Raw genomic sequence first — 21,658 nt, 5'->3', positions numbered from 1 at the left:
AAAAGTAACATTCCTTCCAACTAAAAACCTCATCTAGCTCACAAACAGACAACAAAAGCTCATCAACGCACTGGAAACCAACCAAGCCAAAGAAATACCAGGTAGAGGAACAGCGACAAGAATTCAAGTCTCCTGGTTTTTGCTTACAACTCGCTACAAGCAGGAAAAACCATGAGACGGAGTTCCTAAGCCATTAAACTGCACTTGGAAAAGTGGCCTTTCTTAAGTTTTACTGCCAGTAGATCAGGGCAATAACTTTTGTTAAACAGCACTTTTAACAAAGTGGGCTTGGCTGGTTGGATTTTTCTTGAATCCTGAAATAAATCATGGTGCATGAAAATACACTGGGCACAGGACAGCAGGAATCATCTGTCCGAAACATACAGCTTTCCTGGGTATTTCCAGGTCCCAGGCCTCCATCACCACAGACCATGACCATGTCCAAACTTACGGTGAGCTTATCCTCACATCTCCCACGCGAGGCAGGAAAATGCTATTGATTAGAGACCCAGAAAGACCACGTAGTCTGGTCACTCAGAGAAAACGTGTTTGATCAGGGTGTGAAGCATTAGGTCCCCCCCATCTGTGGCCAACTGCCACTTCTTTGCCATTTATCTCTGCTTAAACACAGCTAGAATACCACCTCTTGCCTTCCCCAAGACATATTTATGAAACTTCCTCTTTTCAATCTTTAATATTCTTTGTAGTTTAGCTTCTACCAACTTACCTTTCAGGGTGCAAAGAGGCTGTAGGACTTTCTTCATGCCCTTATCTTCTTAAGAACAAGTTGCAAACAGAAGACAACATTTCAAAGATGCCAGAACAAGCAGGACACTTAAACCAGATGAGATAGGTCTGAGGGCTCCTTCTTCAACAACCACATCAACACCTGAGAGGTAGGCACTCTGCTATCCTCCCCACTGAATTTGCCCTCTGCAGCCAATTAAGCACTAATCTGACAACAGCCTGTCAGGCTGCAGTCCCAGGCGAGGGAGAGTTTGAAGGGACAAGGCACAACACATGTACCTGGAGGTGAAAAAGCACTGCTTGTGACAAGCCTGTGACTTCAGGCAAACTAAACCGCATATAATGGCCAGATGAAAAATTATGTGATTACTAAAGGCAAGAGTAAGTGTAACATTTCAACCTAACCTGGCTACTCATCATTTTTGTTTAAATACTAGGTGTGTGGCTTGCCGAATCTTTACTTAAGCTTGACGTATTTTAAGAAGCCATGTCAGGGTGCAGTTCTGAAGCTCTCCTGTCTTGGTTTGACTGACACTTTACTGAACAAACAGCCTACAAGAGAAAAGGTTTAAAAAAGCCCCACAGTGATTGCATGGTCTGCAGCATTGTAAATATGATACGCATTGGGATTAAGAACAAGGATCATCGGTGAGTTAGCCCTATCATCAGGTAGAGACAGTTGTGCAGTAAGCATCCTGGCTCTGATGGGGGCTGTGGCAGATGGCTAGTGAAGACTGTAAGGGCGAGGCAGGCCTGGAGAACAGCCAGCATAAAAGGTACCACCACTACCTCTGAAAGAAGTCAAAAGTGTAATGATCTGCAGTCTTTCATTTCCCCTGAAACTTCCTTGGCTTTAACACCCACAGGAGAGCAGTTTTGCAGCTGCTTCTCAGCTCCTGTTGTTTGCCGGCAGCTTCCAAACGCTGTTCTGCCTCTGATGAATCTGACAGACACGTCAGCAGGCGCGTGATGCAGTATGGGGAGCAGCTGCTGCAGCATTTTCATAGCCACCATAAAGTAACTAAAGGGCTTAGATGTGTTGGAAAGAGCAAAGATTCGAGGTCAGCAACCTGACTTCCAAACTTCCAAAGGAGAGGTGGACGAGTTACATTAGTAGGTGCTACGTGGCTTGTAACTTCTGCTCTGCATCACTCTCATGGTTACACATGTGGCTATATTTTAGGGAATGCAATACACAAACATCAACAGGCACTCAGCTAGCATCATTTGTTTAATAAAGTCTTTTCTGTTTTTAAAAAAGTTTACAAGACAGATGTGTTCCACATGATAAACAACTAGCGGCTGATCTTTCCTTTTAATAACTTAATCCATGCAGAAAGACTGGGCTGCCTAACTTGGTGTTACGTAGCAGCTGAACAATATACCTAAATATACACAGATCTACATGCTGCCATGGAAACAGGTAGCACATGACACCATAGAGTGAGAATCAATTTACAAGCCTGCTTGGATAATTTTAATAATTCAAGTGTAAGTTTAAGGAAAAACCCTGATTTATTTTTGAAATGGAGCTTATGTACTGAGAGTGAATGTTCTGCTACAATCTGCCTACAGTCACCCTTTATTCAGCAGTCATGTGAAAACATACACAAAAATGTTACAAGTCCTTTTTACTACTGATACTACACATTAACAACTGAATCTGATAGCATTGCTTTGGTTGTTTCAATACAGAATGATACAGGTTTCTATTGTCTTAGTTCTGTTTTCCTATTTTCCATTCTTTTCCAAAGTTGTTGAAGAGTGGTGCTGAGGTGAATGTTGGGTCTCTCTTCAAAAATCCAGTGTAGCTTTTGTATGAGAAACTGTGGAAGGCAAACAAACAGGAACATTACTACAGGTAGAGTAGAAATATAGTAGGATTAGAGAAAAGTATCTTTACTTATTGTCACAGCATGAAAATTAATGCTAGGTTACCAGTATATCACATTTTAGAAACGCTCATCTCCCTAGAATTTCAAATGCTATTGGAAAGACCAGACTGACCAAAGTATACAAGGCCTGCCAACTCCCGCTCTCTAAAACACTCTTATTTCAACACACAACCCAGAAACAGCGTGGGAAACATTGTATCCCTGTAGCATAGCAGCAAGGCCAACAGTTGCTGAGAAACAGTACGTCCTCACTTTATTTTCTAAGAACACATTCTCCTTCCCAATGTGCCTGCACATCCCCAGTATTAAAACAGGAAGGTGCACCAAACATAAAGCCAAAGAGAGCAGCACTCGGGTGATTTCAGATGTTGTATGATACAACAATCCACTTTTGACTGCAACTCAATTAATGAACGGAACCATTTCACACCAGTCTGGAAGCTGCTCTTCATGAGGCCAGGTTAAAAAAAAAAGCCTGTGGACTTGACAGTTTCTTTGATCCCTTTTCCAGGTCAATCCAAAACAAATTAGCATATTTCCAGATACCTATTCAATGCCTTATGCAAATTCATTCATATTAATACCACACAGATAATATGAACTTCTATAAACCAGAAATGTCTGTAAATCCCCCAATGTCTGACCACTAGGGAAATTCATGGGGTTTAAAAGAAAAAAACTTTCCAAGCAATGCATGATATTGAATTGTATAAATCACAAGCCAGAGTGAACCCTAGGGATGGGAAAACGAGAGAAAGGTTAGACCTTTACTTTGCAAAGCTGTTAACAATTAAACTGCATAGCCAGCTCGGGGCTTCAGTGTGCAGATGAGGGAAATAATACTTTCTTGAGAGCTTGGACATGTTTGAAAGTTCAAAATCAGCAATGTAGCTTTTTCAGGGGGGAAGGCAGGCAAGGAAATCTGTGTTCTGAAGACTTAAAACTGACTGGAAGAGTATGATAAACAGAAATCTACATATGTAGATAATCCATGAAAAAGGATTCAGGTCTATATTCAAACAGTCTAATTCAATTCACTCAGGTTCAGGCATGCCCTGCAGGTCAAGTGCCTGAAGAGAGAGGAAATCCCAGTTCTCCTATCGAATTCAAGCGGCAAGTCTGGCTCTAAACGCCTCGCCCAATGTTCTCATTAGACGGTGAAGGTATATGAAATAGCCTGTTATCAAGTCATCCTGGGAAAGAACAAACTGAGGAGGGAGAGGTAAGAACCATGATAGGAAGCTGCAGTTCTGGCCTGTCTCCAGCTTCTGAAATGCTTTCTGCTTCCATTGCTGGGGACTATGTGTTGTTTGGGTATTACAAACAGTGGGGTCTGTTCCAGAGTGACCTGCCTGCTTGGTGAAGACAGGGAGAGAAACACAACCACATATCTCTGCTCTGAAGAATAGAGCAGGATTCTGAGTTAAGTCACTGCTGTATTTTAAGACCAAAATTTTGTATTTCCTGAGTCAACCTGGAAACAGTTGTGGCTGGGCCAGACTCACAGATACACACCTCCAGCCAAGCACACAGCTGGGAAGAGGTTTTCACCCACTTCTACATTCTTGTGTGCTGACTGCTGACAGAAGCGGAGGTTACCTGCCAGCAAGATTATCAGAATTTCACCTTTCAGCACTTCTAATGCACCTTTCTGCATGTGCTGCTTCAGTAAAGCACCCAGGGTTAGAGACTGCCAAGCAAGAGGACACAGCTTTACATAGGAGTGGAAAAGCCAAACCTGACGCCTGCCTTGGGTGAGCTAAGGCTCTCTTTCTGAAGATACATCTCCTTCTGCTCCACTGCTTGCGCTGGGGTCATCCTTGTTACGGGGGGCATTTCTTTCTCTACTCGACTCAGAGGGTACCTTGGTTCTGGTCTTCTCTTTTCTTTGTTGCTGCTTTTCAAGTTTTGTCAGCTATGCACAAAGTAAGAAGAGTGAGAAAACACTTCATGGAATAAAATAATTTCAGGAGATTATTTCTGAAAAATTGTGAATGTGAGCTTTTGTATAAAACTTGTAACTCCAATTCACAACACCAATACATATATCAATAAAAGAGAAAATAATAAAAAAAAAAAAAAAAGTCCAAGGCTTAGATTTTCAGACTTTTGGAGAAGACAGTGAATTATCATACACTAACATAATCACCCCGAGTATAAAAGAGAAGTGCACATATACAAAGGCCTACCCTCTGCTTTTCAGAGTTCCTTCTCCACTCAACAACACAATCTACAAACGTGGAAAAGAATAAAACACAAGGACCACAAGGGGGAGCTGGATTCCACCAAACTTCTGTTTTGGGTCTTAAGTGGTAGTTATGTAGTGTCAAAGTTGCTGACAACAGATGTACCAAGTTTGGCCATCCAGCACACAATAATAAATTGATTTTATTCTTTATTCAGAGAAAGAGATATATAAGCCTTAGCATCACCTAAGATATAGAATAACAATTTCAAATCAGCTTGGACAAAACCCTCGGCTAACACTGCCTTGCCACCTCTCAGTAGAAATGCTGTCAATATTACTAAGAGTCAAATAAGTTGCACACAGCTGTCGCTTCTACATCTCTTTCCCATTTTTCAGAGAAGCTGGTTGCAGTAAGTTTTGAGGACACTACACATTGAGAGCTATTTAAATCACTACACTTTGTGCAGTTTATCCATTTGGATAATTTCTGTAATCTGATTTTCTCTACTGCTTCCACAATTTCCCCAAGATAAAGCATACTAGTCATAAATCATAATTTCATGGCCAGAAGATCTGAGATGAAACCTTCAAGAATAAAATAAACTAGATTATATCTGTCAGTTATGAATCAGACAGGCTCATGGAAGATGCATACAAAGATGTAAATCTGAGCTCTAAGTCAGTAAGAGCTAAGAGTGCAGACTGCAGAGCCCTGGGAGGATGCACAGCATCCCCTTGTACCTTATCCCACATATACACACCCTCCTTGAATACACGGACTTCTGGCCTAACACAGAATATTCTTAGCTGGCTATTTCAAAACTAGAAATAGTTTATTTTTGCTATGTGAAATGACAGAGTATGATGTATCTGTTTCTCCAGCATGATCCAGTCCTCAAGTCACATGCACAGATGTAACAAACATGTTGGGTGTGATACAGGCAATATTTTAACTCCCACATCTGACAACATGCACACTACTCCTCTGCCAGCAGCCCTATATACATAGCACATTGATGTTAAAGGTAATCAAGAAAGTGAGCACACATCTGCAGGAAAGGAAACAAAAGTTTGTGAGCCTCTAGTATTAAAGGTACTCAACCTTAACTAATGGTAGTCCCATGGTCTCTATGCAGTTGGGTTTTATTTCTGAAAATGGTATTGGGGTCATCCAGCTGCTGAAATCAGAATTGGGGTTTCAATGATCTTCATGGTACAGAAATGTACTGGAAGGGGGAAGGCACACTACATTAGCTGCAGGGTGCAGAGACCCAAAAGCACACTTCCTAGGTTTCAAAATACAGATTTCTACACATTTAAATAACTACGTGAGCAGGTAGTACATATTCATCATTCCTCAGTGGCCCTCAACCTAGCAGTCAGCAATTGCAAAGTGGCCCCCAACACCAAGTCAAACCACAGTCAAACCTGCTGCAACAAACCTAAAAGCAGCTGTTGCAATCTGTACTTTCACTGCAGCACTGAGGCTCCAAGCAGTGACCCTTTTTTGACAATAATGATGCAGAAAAAAAATTTCTGTTACCTCATAGTTCTGTAACTTATAATTCCATGAAACTTCATTGTTTCTGTAACTGTGATTACTGAATTACATGATATCCTCTCTTCTCTAAGTAATGTTTCTTATTATTTGAAAGAAGAAAAAGCCTAAGACTTGTGACACCAGTAGTTTAAATTGAGTTACCTTTATCTTTAAGAAGGCTGTGAACTAACCAAATAAAGCTAACCCTAGATTTTCAAAACATGAAAAACAGTAGTGTATTCACACTGTGAACCTTGTGTTATGCAATACAGAATTCACATCCATAATGTGTATTTGTTCATATATAATTTACATATAGTGGCAGAAATGGCTCAATATATGATAACATGTCATATTACCATTTCAAACATGCCTATACTGGACATTTTCCAACGTGGTCTTGAGGGCAAAGAGCATTCTCACTAAGACTTCTGAAGTATATTATAGTTATAGAGAGTTTTATAAATAATATATATACATACATATAGTCTGATGTACAAGGGGCCATATTCTCTGTTGAAATAGGAGTAGCAAGCATATCCTAATCAGTATGCAACAAGTGGTCTCCAAAGTTGGCGTGTGTATTTATCATGAAGGACCTCATAAGTTACCTAATTCTGCAACTAATTAGTTTGAGAACAATGAAGTGCAGAGGGCAAACAAAACAGCAGATATACAGAGATAAATCCAGATCTATGTTCACACCTAGCTCTGTAGCAGACCCAAAGCTCTACTCATGACTACTCAACTACCTCTCTTACTCAGAGGTCAACATCTCTTAACAGATAGAGAAAAAACAGGAGCAGGAATAACCTTGGAATATTTAGAAGAACTCCCTGGTTGGCATGATCTGGCAGCACTATTCACCCAGCTCAAAGAAAAATGACACAACAAGCTCATTTAGAGGAGGTGAGGGGATAATTTGACAAACTGTGTTAATCCATGTCTCCTACGAACAGGATTTACTTTTTTTTTTTAGTTATAACAAAGTTCATTTATGAACTGCTTCATCCATCTAAAACTCAAATAATACTGTTTGTACCTATGTGTGTACCTGCGGACATAAGCACATGCATGCATGCTCTCCAATCTGTGCATACGCAAGTTCAGACACAAAGATTAAAATGCATTTCTTTGTACTCAAAATATACAGTCTTGTTATTACACAGGCAACAAAAGAATTACACATCTCAAATTTTTCATTTCTGTGCTTATAAGGTGCTTGAGTAATTCAAATGGATGTGTTACAGCAGTACACTCCACCACTAAAGACCTGCCAGTGAGTTGAAAAAAGTGACAACAGTTAACTTTTTGGTATTACCTGACTTCAGACACACAAGTCCAGTTCAGAGAAACATATCTTTAATGCCTACCATATAAGCACAGAGTGCATTCCGTACTCGTTGTTTCATCTACACAAATATCATAAGCTGTTGGCGGATACTGCTTTATGATGTTTGCTGGCTAGCTGTGGAGATGGGGCACCTGTACAGACAGTGTCTAACTCAGCTTTACATCTATAAAATTAATTTTTTTCTGAGACATCTTGGATGGCTCCTAAGGATTCAAACTGTGGGCATCTTACAGCAGAAGCAGCACTGCCTCACGGCAAAAGTACTGTGTCTGCCTAAGATGTAAAGCTGGGCTGGTCAGCAGCGTGTAGCACTTACAAATGCACAAGCACCAAAATATTCACATTTATAAACACAAGACCGGACATCCTGCACACTGAGCTATGACATACTGCATCTAGGCAAAAATTTGTGCATAGGATTAGAATCAGTGCCCCTCAATCCATTAAGACAGTCTTAACTATGGACATAACAGGAGTAACTAAGCCTGAAAACTCACATGGAAAATAATATGAACCTGTACCTGTCAGTCTATCTCAAGCCACAATACCCTGGAATCACTTTGTGTTATGACTTTGGCCAGAGCCAAAACCCACAAACCAACTGGCTGTTCAGAAGAAGTACTTTATGGTCCCTTGCCAGCAGCCAAAATCTGTGCTTTGGGAATTAATACCTGGTCTGACCCAACTGCTGAATTTCTGAAGCATGAAAGAAGTCAGAAAAGCGGTGAAACATCTCAAGTGTTTAAGACCATCTCCATCACAACCACAGGCAAAAAGGCAAGAGTCCTCAGTCCACAGAAGGCAACTTTTCTCCCATTATAATACAGATATTTTACATTGCTGAGACACCACCAATTAACTAACAACCTCCAACTATGTGGACATTGCTTCATCCCCAACAGACTGACCAATCTACAAAGTAATGGTTTTGAAAAAGATCAAAATTTACATTTGGTTTGACAGCTGCTTTGACAAATTCTAGCCTAATGCTATTTAGTAGTACACCACAGACATGAAATTCTAGAAATTTAATAATTACAGTGGAAAGCTAGACTGCACTGTGAAAGAAGGTTTCACCAAGGCAGAAATGTCTGCCGTTATGTCAGCTGTAATACTGTGTTACATCACTTTTGCAATTTGCTGTAGCAAAAATATGCAAACAAACTGGCACAGCAAGTCCCCTACTTGAAAATGCTAATAATTCTGCACGTTGTTTGTTTTGCTGATCTCCAACATTCAGAAATGCCTTAAGTGTCAGTCTTCCTTGAAGTTCTACCTCCTTGAATACAGAAACATACCCAGTGTTTTCCTTTTTCTCTGTGATCAGTGTGTACACAGAGGTCGTTTGCGCTGCTCTAGAGACAGCTTTTCGTTTTGCAATAGCCATGAATAACACCAGAAAGAAGCAAATGACACCAGCAAAAGAATTATTTTGTTAGCAGTCTGCCAGAAAATCAGTGGCAGTGTTCGTGTTTCTGGAACATCAAACCACAACAAGATCTGCAGATGTATCTTTTAAATTTCAGCAGTGGTTTGCCACACTACTACAATTTCAATTCTTAAAAAAAAAAAAAAAAAAAAAATCACAACAGCTTTAAGGACAGGGTATGTATTTCAGGAAAAGACCAATCCTTCAAACTGCCACGCGGCATTACAAATGTAGTAGTTTAATACTAATACCTAATACTAAGCAAATGATAGCACTGAGATAAAATTATTATCAAGGTCTACTGCAAGATAAGAAGGGTAGTCGTCACAATCTGTTAAGGAGATGGCGATCATCTGATTTTTTTCCTTTTCCTTTCCACATATCTACACCTTAGAGTTACAATCAAAATGTTATTAGGAGCTTTTTTATCTCTGAGAAGAGGACACAGTCCTTTCAGCCAATGAGCAGCTCATGCAAGAAATTCTATACTTCATTTTGTTCCTAGAAGATATGTGAGCAGCACACAATGAAGTTACACTATATGGGCCCAACGTCTGAGGCAAGAAAAGGGCTACCAGGCCTTCATCAGTTAGCCTGGTCTAACCAGCTGCCCAGGGTCTTGGAAAAATTCCCTAGCCAAGCAGTTTATCAGCTGCATGACTTCCCCACTCATTTTCCTCAACCACTCTTTACCATCAATGATAGAGATAACCAGCTGAGCTCCTTTTGGTTCATTTTCCTCACCAAAACTTAAATATAAGAAAATGAACTCACAGGTTTTGGATTTGTTTCTTCAAAGTAAGCTCAAAAACAGTGCAAGTGGAAGAGAAACATCAAAGCTGGCAACACAGCATCTAGAAAAAAATATCAGCTGATGGTGTCAAGGAGAGGATTTTAGTTTATTTCTCATACTGGTACATATGTTCGCATGGGAAGGAAGAAAAATTAGGTGACAAAACACAAATTCAAAGACAATGGCAAAAATCCATTCACTGCAGACAGAGGCCCTCACTGTACAGTCATTTACCACAGTTTAAAATTAAATATTTGTCACCAGCTGTGTCAGGACTGTGCTACTGATCACACAATTTCAAGACAACCCCCACCCCTCCCTAAAATGAAAATGCAAGCTGAAGCAACATCATACTCAGGGAACTGAAAATACCTTCAGCTACATTATATTAAAATGTTCTAACTGAAAAGTGATTGAGAAGTTAAAATACTAGATTTGGGTTTTCTCCTCATTCAGCAGAGAAATCGCTTTTGGCTACACTGTTATGAGAAATTTTTTAATGCATAAATAACAGAATATTTATGTGGAATTCACTTAATGGATCTTCTATAAAGATCCTCCTGCCATTAAAAATGTAAGTTATTTAAATGTCAGTCTTGAGAAGTTCCTCTCATTTAAAACACTGACATTTGCAAGGGGCACTACGTTATTATTTACTCTTCATATCAACATGTGCATGCTGCTTTACCGTACTGATACGGGCAGGTTCAGTAACAAGGATTTGCTTCAATGCTTTCATTCTTTTTATCCCTTCCACTACAGCATCCAGATCCAATATATGGTTTAAAATACAATGTAGTTTATTTTCTTCTGGACAGTAACGGAAAAAATGGACCCACAGAGGTCAGTTCAGTGTGCAAGTAGAATATATGCATTATACACTGAAACTGCTATGACACTTCCCTATCAGAAATAAAGTGCACAGAGTATTTCCAATCTGCATCCCATAATTATTCATAATGCTTTCAAAGTTCAAGGGGCTTTTTTTGAGTTGTCACCATCTCATCTCCCCAGGCACTCTCTAAAACCTCTTCCTGCTCCATTTCTGTCTAGCTGCTTCTACTAGCTACAAATTCCTACCAAAAAAAAAAAAAAAAGTACATCTCCCTAGCCTTCCCCAAAAGAGGATACAGACATACAAAGCATTCTGGGCATAGCTAAACTAATCCCAGCAATGATCACAACAAAGTTCATCAAGACAGCACAGAAATTTGCTACACTCTTAGCACTGACCTCTGTAATTATCCAAACGGCTGCATGTAAGTTCAAAAGGAATTATCCAAAATTGCTTCACCCGTTAAGGCTGGAAACTACAATGCTTGTCAGTTGTACTAGAACATTAGGAAAAATACTTTTGTTTTCTGCACCACAGCCAAGTGTGAAGAGAAATACTTGATCTACTTTCACTCTCAAAGACTACGTAGGAAATGTAGTCACTATTATTGAACTCAGAACAGAATCACCGCATGCTCACAGTGACCTTCTCCCACTGTATGCCTTTTGGTTTTCACATTTCTTATCCAGTTTCTAATCTGTGGCTTTATTTTGCCTTTCAGGCAAATTTCTTGTACAGACTTACCAAAAAAGTGATTTAAGAGCTCAATTAAATGCCAGATATTTTTTTCTTTTTCTATTATTCCATTCACATGTCCAAAATTAAAAAAAAAAAAAAAAAAAAAATCACAAGTCTTCAGAAAAGGCCCAACAATCACTAACTACTGCTGGTGTAAGAATCCTCTGATTTACTTCATACTTTCAAATCATTTGCTTACTATTAAATCAGACCACAATGGAACTTAACAGTTCACAACAAATTAAACTGTAGTAGCTTCCCCTGCTTACTAGGGTTTCACAAACAGCTGGAATATTCTCTTTTTTTTTTAATATATATATATACACACATATATATTTCTTGTATGAGGAGGACATTTATTTTTTGATTTTTTTTAATCAATTCTGTGATTTATTTATACCTCTCTAGCAAAGGAATATAAAAATTTGTTTGGATTAATTAATCCAAACGTATTTTTACTAATCACATTGCTAAGGAATTATAATTATAAGATTACCAATTACAACCACAGACAATCGCTCAAAACAAAAGAAGTATTTCACTGTCACATTCAATGACATAAAAGAGCTATTCATCAGCAATTATTTGTCTAATCTCTTTCTGTTAACATCACATTAAACACTGCAGGATGGTTTATTTATTTCTTCTTGCTAAAGCAGAAAGCAAAATGACAAAAACCACACCATTTCTAAGCCTTAGTTCCCATGCTACAAGCAAATCAACAGACTGTATGACAGAAAAAAAAAAAAAAAAAAAAAAAAACGCAACAAGCATGGAAGAGGAAAGAGAATGACAAATTTAAATTGGTTCTTCCTCATCGCACGTCTTGCATGATGGGTGAGAGATGATGGCACACATGTCAAACAATATCAGGAAAGGATGCTTAAGAGTGTCAGAAACAGCAGTGCCTCCAGCCATGTGTGTTAAGATTCCAATATGAGCTAGAAAAGATAACCAGTAAGAGTTAAAAGAGCTGCCAATTTTCAAGTAAATGGGGTTCTTTGAAACATGGCATAGATTAAATTCTTCATACATCCAAAGCGCACACGGCTGGATTGCTTTATCAGTGTCTGTGTCACTGTAAGACCTCATCCATTTCTGTGACGAACAAGAATCCCCCAAATCAGGACATGCAATGAGCTGGAATTCAGGGTGGCTCATGAAATGCGTGTGGACAACACATCGCAGAAGGCAGGCAAGTAAACTTACATTATGCTTATTCTCACATGCGGACTGTCCAGTACCCACTCAGATAGCCTATACAAGGACTCTGTCCTCCTTTTCCTAGGGTCCAGGCACAGACTCAGTAAGAAGATACTTGGTGTAATCTTACCTTAGGATAAATGACAGTGCTCTAAGCACATCCTGCACAAGAAGCCTCATCTTTGCTTGATGAAATGAGATTTAAGGAGGAAAGGAAGGCAATCAGCAAGCGAGACTGAAGCAGAATCAGACATTCACATTAAACAAAGATTTCATGCCAGAGAAAGTTTGAAAACCAGCATCCTTCCCAGTCTTCAGCCCATGTTGTGGCCACCAGGAAGGTGTCAGACAGAAAAAGCAGACAGCCTTGAACTGTGAGGGCAAAACCCTTAACAAGCCAACCTTCCCCAAGAAAGAGATGGAACCTTGCAGAATCCTGCACGCCCTGGTGATTCCTCCTGGATTATTTTACACCTGCAAGTGTGACAGCAGGGGTAAAAGCTCTCTCAGTGATCTCCATTTCAGTCAGAAACTGCACCGTGCCATCCTTCAGTGATCCACCTACCCTTACCCCAATGATTCCCACTGACTGCTTGAGCAATAAAAAAAATGGTCACCAGTTTTGCCCTATAGACCAAGACACCATGTGGCTCCATCTCATAGTCACAAGCAGCAGGACACAATGCTTCCATCCACTCTGTCACTAATGCCCTCAACTACAGCCTACAATAAATGCTGCTACACAAAAGATATGGCCACCTGCAGCTGAGACAGAGCCATGCAAGAGCATGGAGAATTTGTGCAGTAAACATTGCTTGGTGGCAGGGAGAGAACATGTCCTTTCCTATTCCACAAAAAGCTGGAGCGGCAAAAGCAGAGGGTTGATACTGCCACAAGTACCACAACTAAACCTCAGCCTTAACAAGTCTATACCATAAACATGGCACCTAAAAACAGTGGGCCATAACTCTCTTGAGGGTTAATGAACAGTTCAAAGGGGACATCAAAGCACTCTGTTTCTCTGCTATCCAGCTTTCTGCAGACTATTTCCCAGGCAAATCAGGCAGCAGCTTAATTCTTCCAAGAAGGGAGGAATAGGAGTGCTTACATCTACAAGCAATTCTCACTACAAAGATAGAGCTGCTGCTGCTAATTATCACAGAATCAACTAGGTTGGAAAGGACCTTGAAGATCATCTAGTCCAACCATTAACCTAACACTGCCAGTTCCCATCTACACCACATCTCTCAGCACTATTTTGCACGGTTTGGGCTGAGAACTCTTTGTGCTAAAGCTGTGAGGGTACAGAAAGAAAGACCAGGACCAGATATGGTTCTTTCAGGGGCTAAAACATCACAAAAAGATACAGAACAGAATTTGTAGGCAGAACAAAACCGACTCCAAACCAAGATACCCTAGCTATTTAAGGCAGCAAAAGATGCTTCTTTAGGCTTTCCCATGCTCTTTTCCCAGTAGGCTCCAATGCCTTTAGAATGATATTTTGAGATATGCAGAATTTCCAGGAGATGCGTAATTCCAACCAATTACAGCCACCAGTTGCACTGCAGTTATCACAGAACCTATAAGCAGGCTTTAAAAGAGGAGGTATAAACATGCATGGCTGGCTGAAAAACCCAAATGTCTGATTTTTAATTCAGAAGAGTGATGGTCAGATGGCGACTCAAGGACAGACCCGATCAGCAAAGTGATTTTATCTTTCTGGTCAACTGGTCAGGTAATTTGATAGGATCACTGTACATGGAATGGCATAGTAGAAGGGCGTAGTAGAAGGGCGTAGTAGAAGGGCATAGTAGTAGGGCATAGTCAAAGGGCGTAGTAGAAGGGCACAGTAGAAGGGCACAGTAGTAGGGCACAGTAGTAGGGCACAGTAGAAGGGCACAGTAGAAGGGCATATGTAAGAGTCGGTCAGAAGATCAGCATTGTCTCAACGTTGTCATCAGGGACATGGAGAGTGAGATACCCGACAACGGCCTGTTTGGAGCGCAGTTGCCGACCCCTGGAATGGAATGTGGTGCAAAGGCTCCTGAATGCAGAACTGTGTGGCACAGCCAGTGCTGTGCTGTTCTCCTGAGTACTGAACCGTGTGGTGCAGGCAGTGCAGTGCTGTTCTTTGGTGCCTGAGCCGTGTAGTACAAAGAGTGTTGTGCTATTGTTCGGTACCTGGGCCTAGCCAGAGCTGTTAGTGATAATTGCATAGCCATTGTCAAAAAAGATGGATTGCGACTGTTGCCATAACACCGATGAAGAAATCATGAACCTCAGATGAACTTTGCTTCATTATAATACCAAAACACACCTCCTGGTTGAAGGTTACCCGCCGCCAAGACTGACCACACCTCGGACACTCCCCCCTGCGCACGTGCGATGGCCTTGCTCGAGAAGGGTGGAGATATGATAATTGAATTCTGAGAGGAGTGGAGACGCCTGAGGCAGACGTGGAGCAAGGTGTGTTACTAAGCATAAAAGATGACTTCTGGACAACGAAAACTGGAAGCTTCCCCACCAAGGACCACGACGATCAACGACGCAGCATCAGCTAGACCCAGGACCGTTAGGACGTCGTGAGATCAGCGGTGGTAGCGATAACCTCTCTCCCTCCTCTCTCTAAACTTAACTTTACTTTACTCCTTTCTTTCACCCATCTCTAAATATCGCGTGCTGCATCACAGGCAACACAATAAAGTTTCACTGTTTGATTGCTGCTATCCCCTTAGCTGTAGGTCACATTAATTTTGCACTTTCGACATCGTAGCAAACGAACCATCAATAGTCCACCGAGCATAGGAGGGCATAGGAGAGCATAGAAGACAACAGAAAGGCATAGAAGACAAAAGAAGGGCATAGAAGACAACAGAAGGGCATAGAAGGGCATAGAAGGGCATGGAAGGGCATAGAAGGGCATAGAAGGGCATAGAAGATAATAGAAGACAACAGAAAGGCATAGAAGACAACAGAAGGGCATAGAAGGGCATAAAAGCAAATAGAAGGGCATAGAAGCCAACAGAAGGGCATAGAAGGGCATAGAAGCCAATACAAGGGCATAGAAGCCAATACAAGGGCAGAGAAGGGCATAGAAGACAATAAAAGGGCATAGAAGCAAATAAAAGACAATAGAAGGGCATAGAAGTCAAAAGAAGCAAATAGAAGGGCATAGAAGCCAATAGAAGGGCATATAAGCCAATACAAGGCCATAGAATCCAATAGAAGGGGATACAAGGGCATAGAAGTCATTACAAGGGCATTGAAGCAAATAGAAGGGCATAGAAGTGAATAGAAGGGCATAGAAGCAATAGAAGGGCATAGAAGCCAGTAGAAGGGCACCGAAGCCAATAGAACGGCATAGAATGCAATAGAAGGGCATAGAAGCGCAGAGAAGCCAATAGAAGGGCATAGAAGCCAAAAAAAGGGCATAGAAGCCAATAGAAGGGCATAGAAGGGCATAGGAGGGCATAGAAGGGCATAGAAGACAATAGAAGAGCACAGAATGGCATAGAAGGGCATAGAAGGGCATAGAAGACAAAGAAGGGCATAGAAGCCAATAGAAGGGCATAGAAGCCAATAGAAGGGCATAGAAGGGCATAGAAGAGCATAGAAGGGCATAGAAGGCAATAGAAGGGCATAGAAGGGCAGAGAAGACAATAGAAGGGCATAGAAGAAAATAGAAGGGCATAGAACACAACAGAAGGGCATAGAAGGCCATAAAAGACAACAGAAGAGTATAGAAGTCTATAGAAGGGCATAGAAGCCAATAGAAGGGCATAGAAGGGCATAGAAGGGCACAGAAGGGCATAGAAGGGCATAGAAGCCAATAGAAGGGCATGGAAGCGAATAGAAGGGCATAGAAGCCAATAAAACGGCATAGAAGGGCATAGAAGGGAATAGAAGCCAACAGAAGTGCATAGAAACCAACAGAAGGGCATAGAAGTCAATACAAGTGCATAGAAGGGCACAGAAGACAATATAAGGGCATAGAAGCCAACACAAGAGCATAGAGGGGCATAGAAGCAAATAGAAGGGGCATAGAAGGGCATACAAGGGCATAGAAGTGCATGGAAGGCCATATAACCCAAAAGAAGCCCGTAGAAGACCATAGAATTCCATACAAGGGCATAGAAGCCAATAGAAGACCATAGAAGGGCATAGAAGGGCATAAAAGCCCATAGAAGGGCACAGAAGCTCATAGAAGGGCATAGACGCCCATAGAAGGGCATAGAAGGGCATAGAAGGGCATAGAAATCAATAGAAGGGCATAGAGGGGCATAGAAGGGCATAGAAGACAATAAAAGGGCATAGAAGCCAGTAGAAGGGCATAGAAGGCAACAGAAGGTCACAGAAGACAATAAAAGGGCATAGAAGCCCATAGAAGCCCATAGAAGCCTATAGAAGCACATAGAAGGGCATAGAAGGGCATAGAGGCAAAGGAAGGGTATAAAAGCCAATACAAGGGCATAGAACGGCATAGAAGCCAAAATAAGGGCATAGTAAGGCATAGAAGGGCATTCAAGCCAATAGAAGGGCATAGAAGCCAATAGAAGGGCATACAAGGGCATGGAAGGGCATAGAAGCGCATAGAAGTGCATAGCATGGCATGGAAGGCCATAGTAGGGCATAGAAGGGCATTGAAGGGCATGGAAGGGTGTAGAAGACAGCAGAAGTCAGTAGAAGACAACAGAAGTCAAGAGAAGGCAATAGAAGGCAATACAAGGCAATAGAAGGCAAAGGAAGCCAATGGAAGGGCACAAAAGGGCATAGGAGCCAACAGAAGGGCATAGAAGCCAATAGAAGGGCATAGAAGCCAATAGAAGGGCATAGAAGCCAACAGAAGAGCATAGAAGGGCAGAGAAGCCAATAAAAGAGCATAGAAGGGCATAGAAGCCCATAGAAGGGCATAGAAGGGCATAGAAGGGCATAGAAGGGCATAGAAGGGCATAGAAACAAATAGAAGGGCATAGAAGGGCATAGAAGAAAATAAAAGAGCATAGAAGCCAACAGAAGGGCCTAGAAGGCAATAGAAGGTCACAGAAGCAAATAGAAGGGCATAGAAGCCCATAGAAGCCCATAGAAGCCTACAGAAGCCCATAGAAGGGCATAGAAGGGCAGAGAGGCAAAGGAAGGGCATAAAAGCCAATAGAAGGGCATAGAAGGGCATAGAAGCCAAAAGAAGGGCATAGAAAGTCATAGAATGGCCTTGAAGACAATAGAAGGGCATAGAAGCCAATAGAAGGGCATAGCATGGCATGGAAGGGCATAGGAGACAGCAGAAGTCAATAGAAGTCAATAGAAGGCAATACAAGGCAATAGAAGGCAATAGAATGCAAAGGAAGTCAATAGAAGGGCACAAAAGGGCATAGAAGCCAATAGAAGGGCATAGAAGCCAATAGAAGCCAATAGGAGCCAATAGAAGGACATGGAAGACCATACAAGCCAATAGAAGGGCATAGAAGCCAATAGAAGAGTGTAGAAGCCAATAGAAGGGCATAGAAGCCAATGGAAGGGCATAGAAGCCAACAGAAGGGCATAGAAGCCAATAGAAGGGCATAGAAGGGCATAGAAGCCAATAAAAGGGCATAGAACGGCATAGAAGCAAATAAAATGGCATAGAAGAGAATAGAAGATCATAAAAGCCCATAGAAGCTCTTAGAAGACAATATAAGTCCATAGAAGCACACAGAAGACCATAAAAGCCCATAGAAGCCCATAAAAGTCCATAGAAGCCCAGAGAAGCCCATAGAAGCCCATGGAAGGGCACAGAAGCCCATAAAACAGCATAGAAGCCAATAGAAGGGCAGAGAAGGGCATAGAAGACAACAGAAGGGCATAGAAGGGCACGGAAGGGCATAGAAGGGCATAGAAGACAATAGAAGGGCATAGAAGGGCATAGAAGGCCATAGAAGGGCATAGAAGGCAATAGATGGCAATAGAAGGTAACAGAAGGCAATAGAAGTCAATAGAAGGCAATAGAAGAGCAGAGAAGCCCAAAGAAGCCCATAGAAGCCCATAGAAGCCCATAGAAGACAATAGAATCCCATAGAAGCCCACAGAAGCCCATAGAAGCCCATAAAAGGGCACAGAAGCCCAAAAAAGGGCATAGAAGCCAATACAAGGGCATAGAAGGACATACAAGTGCATAGAAGGGCATAGAAGCCAATAGAACAGCATACAAGGGCATAGAAGCCAATAGAACGGCATAGAAGCCAATAAAAGGGCATAGAAGCCAATAGAAGGGCATAGAAACCAATAGAAGTGCATAAAAGCCAATAGAAGGCCACAGAAGCCCATAGAAGGCCATAAAAGGGCACAGAAGCCCATAGAAGTGCATAGAAGTCAATAAAAGGGCATAGAAGGGCATAGAAGCCAATAGAAGGGCATACAAGGGCATAGAAGGGCATAGAGGCAAATAAAAGGGCATAGAAACCAATAGAACGGCATAGAAGGGCATAGAAGCCAAAAGAAGGGCAAAGAAGCCAATAAAAGGGCATAGAAACCAACAGAACAGCATAGAAGCCAATAGAAGGCCATAGAAGGGCATGGAAGGGCATAAAAGGGCATAGAAGACAATAGAACGGCATAGAAGCAAATACAAGCCAATAAAAGGGCATAGAAGACAATACAAGCGCATAGAAGGGCATAGAAGGGCATAGAAGGGAACAGAAGCCAATACAAGGGTATAGAAGCCAATCGAAGGGCATAGAAGCCAATAAAAGGGCATAGAAGCCAACAGAAGGCCATATAAGGCAATACAAGGCCATAGAAGGGCATGGAACGGCATAGAAGGGCATAGAAGAAAATACAGGGGCATAGAAGAAAATAAAAGGGCATAGAAGAGCATAGAAGGGCATAGAAGACAATGGAAGGGCATAGAAGGGCATAGACGACAATAGAAGGGCATAGAGGCCAATAGAAGGGGATAGAAGCCAATAGAAGGGCATAGAAGCCAATAGAACGGCATAGAAGCCAATACAAGGGCATAGAAGTGCATAGAAGCCAATAGAAGGGCATAGAAGCCAATAGAAGGGCAGAGAAGGGCATAGAAGCCAATAAAATGGCATAGAAGGGCATAGAAGACCATAAAAGCCCATAGAAGACCTTAGAAGACCATAGAAGCCCATAGAAGCCCATAGAAGACCATAAAAGCCCACAGAAGACCACAGAAGCCCATAGAAGCCCACAGAAGCCCATAGAAGGTCATGGAAGGGCACAGAAGCCCATAGACGGGCATAGAAGCCAACAGAAGGGCATAGAAGGGCATACAAGCCAATAGAAGGGCATAGAAGGGCATAGAGGGCATAGAAACGAATAGAAGTGCATAGAAGGGCATAGAAGGGCATAGAAGACAATAGAAGGGCATAGAAGGGCATAGAAGGGCATAGAAGGCAATAGAAGTCAACAGAAGGTAATAGAAGGCAATAGAAGTCAATAGAAGGCAATAAAAGGGCAGAGAAGATCATAGAAGCCCATAGAAGCCCATAGAAGCCCATAGAAGCCCATAGAAGACCATAAACGCCCATAGAAGACCATACAATCCCATAGAAGCCCGCAGAAGCCCATAGAAGCCCATAAAAGGGCACAGAAGCCCATAAAAGGGCATAGAAGCCAATACAAGGGCATCGAAGGGCATAGAAGCCAATACAAGGGCATACAAGGGCATAGAAGGGCATAGAGACCAATATAAGGGCAGAGGAGCCAATAGAAGTGCATAGAAGGGCATAGAAGCCAATAAAAGGGCATAGAAGCCAATGGAAGGGCATAGAAGCCAATAGAAGAGCATAGAAGGGCATAGAAGACAATAAAAGGGCATACAAGGGCATAGAAGCCAATAGAAGGGCATAGAAGAGCATAGAAGGCAATAGAAGGGCATAGAAGCCAATAGAAGGGCTTAGAAGCCAATAGAAGGGCATAGAAGCCAACAGAAGGGCATAGAAGCCAATACAATGGCATAGAAGGGCACAGAAGCCAATATAAGGGCATAGAAGACAATAGAAGGGCATAGAAGCCAATACAAGTGTACATAAGGGCATAGAAGGGCATAGAATCCAATATAAGGGCATAGAAGCCAACAGAAGGGCATAGAAGCCCATAGAATCCCATAGAAGCCTACAGAAGTCCATAGAAGGGCATAGAAAGGCATAGACACAATGGAAGGGCATAGAAGACAATAAAAGGGCATGGAACAGCATAGAAGGGCATAGAAGGGCATAGCATAGCATGGAAGGGCATAGAAGGCAATAGAAGTGCATAGAAGGGCACGGAAGGGCATAGAAGGTAACAGAAGTCAATAGAAGGCAATAGAAGGCAATGGAAGCTAATAGAAGGGCATAGAAGGGCATAGAAGCCAAAAGAAGGGCATAGAAGCCAATAGAAGCCAATAGAAGCCAATAGAAGCCAATAAAAGGGCATAGACAGGCATAGAGGCCAATAGAAGGACATAGAAGTGCATAGAAGGGCATAGAAGGGCATAGAAAGGCATAGAAGTCAACAGAACGGCATAGAATGAAATAGAAGGGCATAGAAGCGCAGAGAAGCCAATAGACGGGCATAGAAGACAAAAGAAGGGCATAGAAGCCAATAGAAGGGCACAGAAGGGCATAGAAGGGCACAGAAGCCAATAGAAGGGCATAGAAGGGTAAAGAAGGGCATAGAAGCCCATAGAGGCCCATAGAAGGGCATAGAACCCCACAGAATGGCATAGAAGCCCATACAAGGGCATAGAAGCCCATAGAAGGGCATAGAACGGCATAAAAGCCCATAGAAGGGTATAGAAAGGCATAGAAGCCAATAGAATAGCATAGAAGGGCATAGAAGGGCATAGAAGTCAATAGAAGTGCATAGAAGCAAATACAAGGGCGTAGAAAGGCATAGAAGGGCACAGAAGCCAATAGAAGGGCATAGAATCCAAAAGAAGAGCATAGAAGCCA

At 41.8% G+C, this 21,658-nt stretch overlaps 1 protein-coding gene across 2 annotated transcripts in view; it reads right to left on the bottom strand.

Moving 5' to 3' along the window:
- Positions 1–1,965: 1,965 nt before the first annotated feature.
- DTD1 (D-aminoacyl-tRNA deacylase 1) overlaps positions 1,966–21,658 on the bottom strand; it is a 166,113-nt gene continuing 146,420 nt past the window's right edge. Inside the window, exons 5-6 of one of the 2 annotated variants that reach the window (XM_074817623.1) lie at positions 4,381–4,557; positions 1,966–2,573 (exon numbers count right to left, since the gene is read on the bottom strand). In XM_074817623.1, the coding sequence (XP_074673724.1) occupies positions 4,402–4,557 (156 nt within the window). In that variant the 3' untranslated portion in view covers positions 1,966–2,573; positions 4,381–4,401. The remainder of the gene's footprint in view (positions 2,574–4,380; positions 4,558–21,658) is intronic. The other variant, XM_074817624.1, reaches the window with a different exon arrangement.

The sequence above is a fragment of the Strix aluco genome, chromosome 3, assembly GCF_031877795.1.
Source record: "Strix aluco isolate bStrAlu1 chromosome 3, bStrAlu1.hap1, whole genome shotgun sequence".
In the NCBI taxonomy this organism is placed as follows: Eukaryota; Metazoa; Chordata; class Aves; order Strigiformes; family Strigidae; genus Strix; species Strix aluco.
The sequence above is the reverse complement of the archived record's forward strand: the minus strand, read 5'-3'. Positions and strand labels throughout refer to the sequence as shown.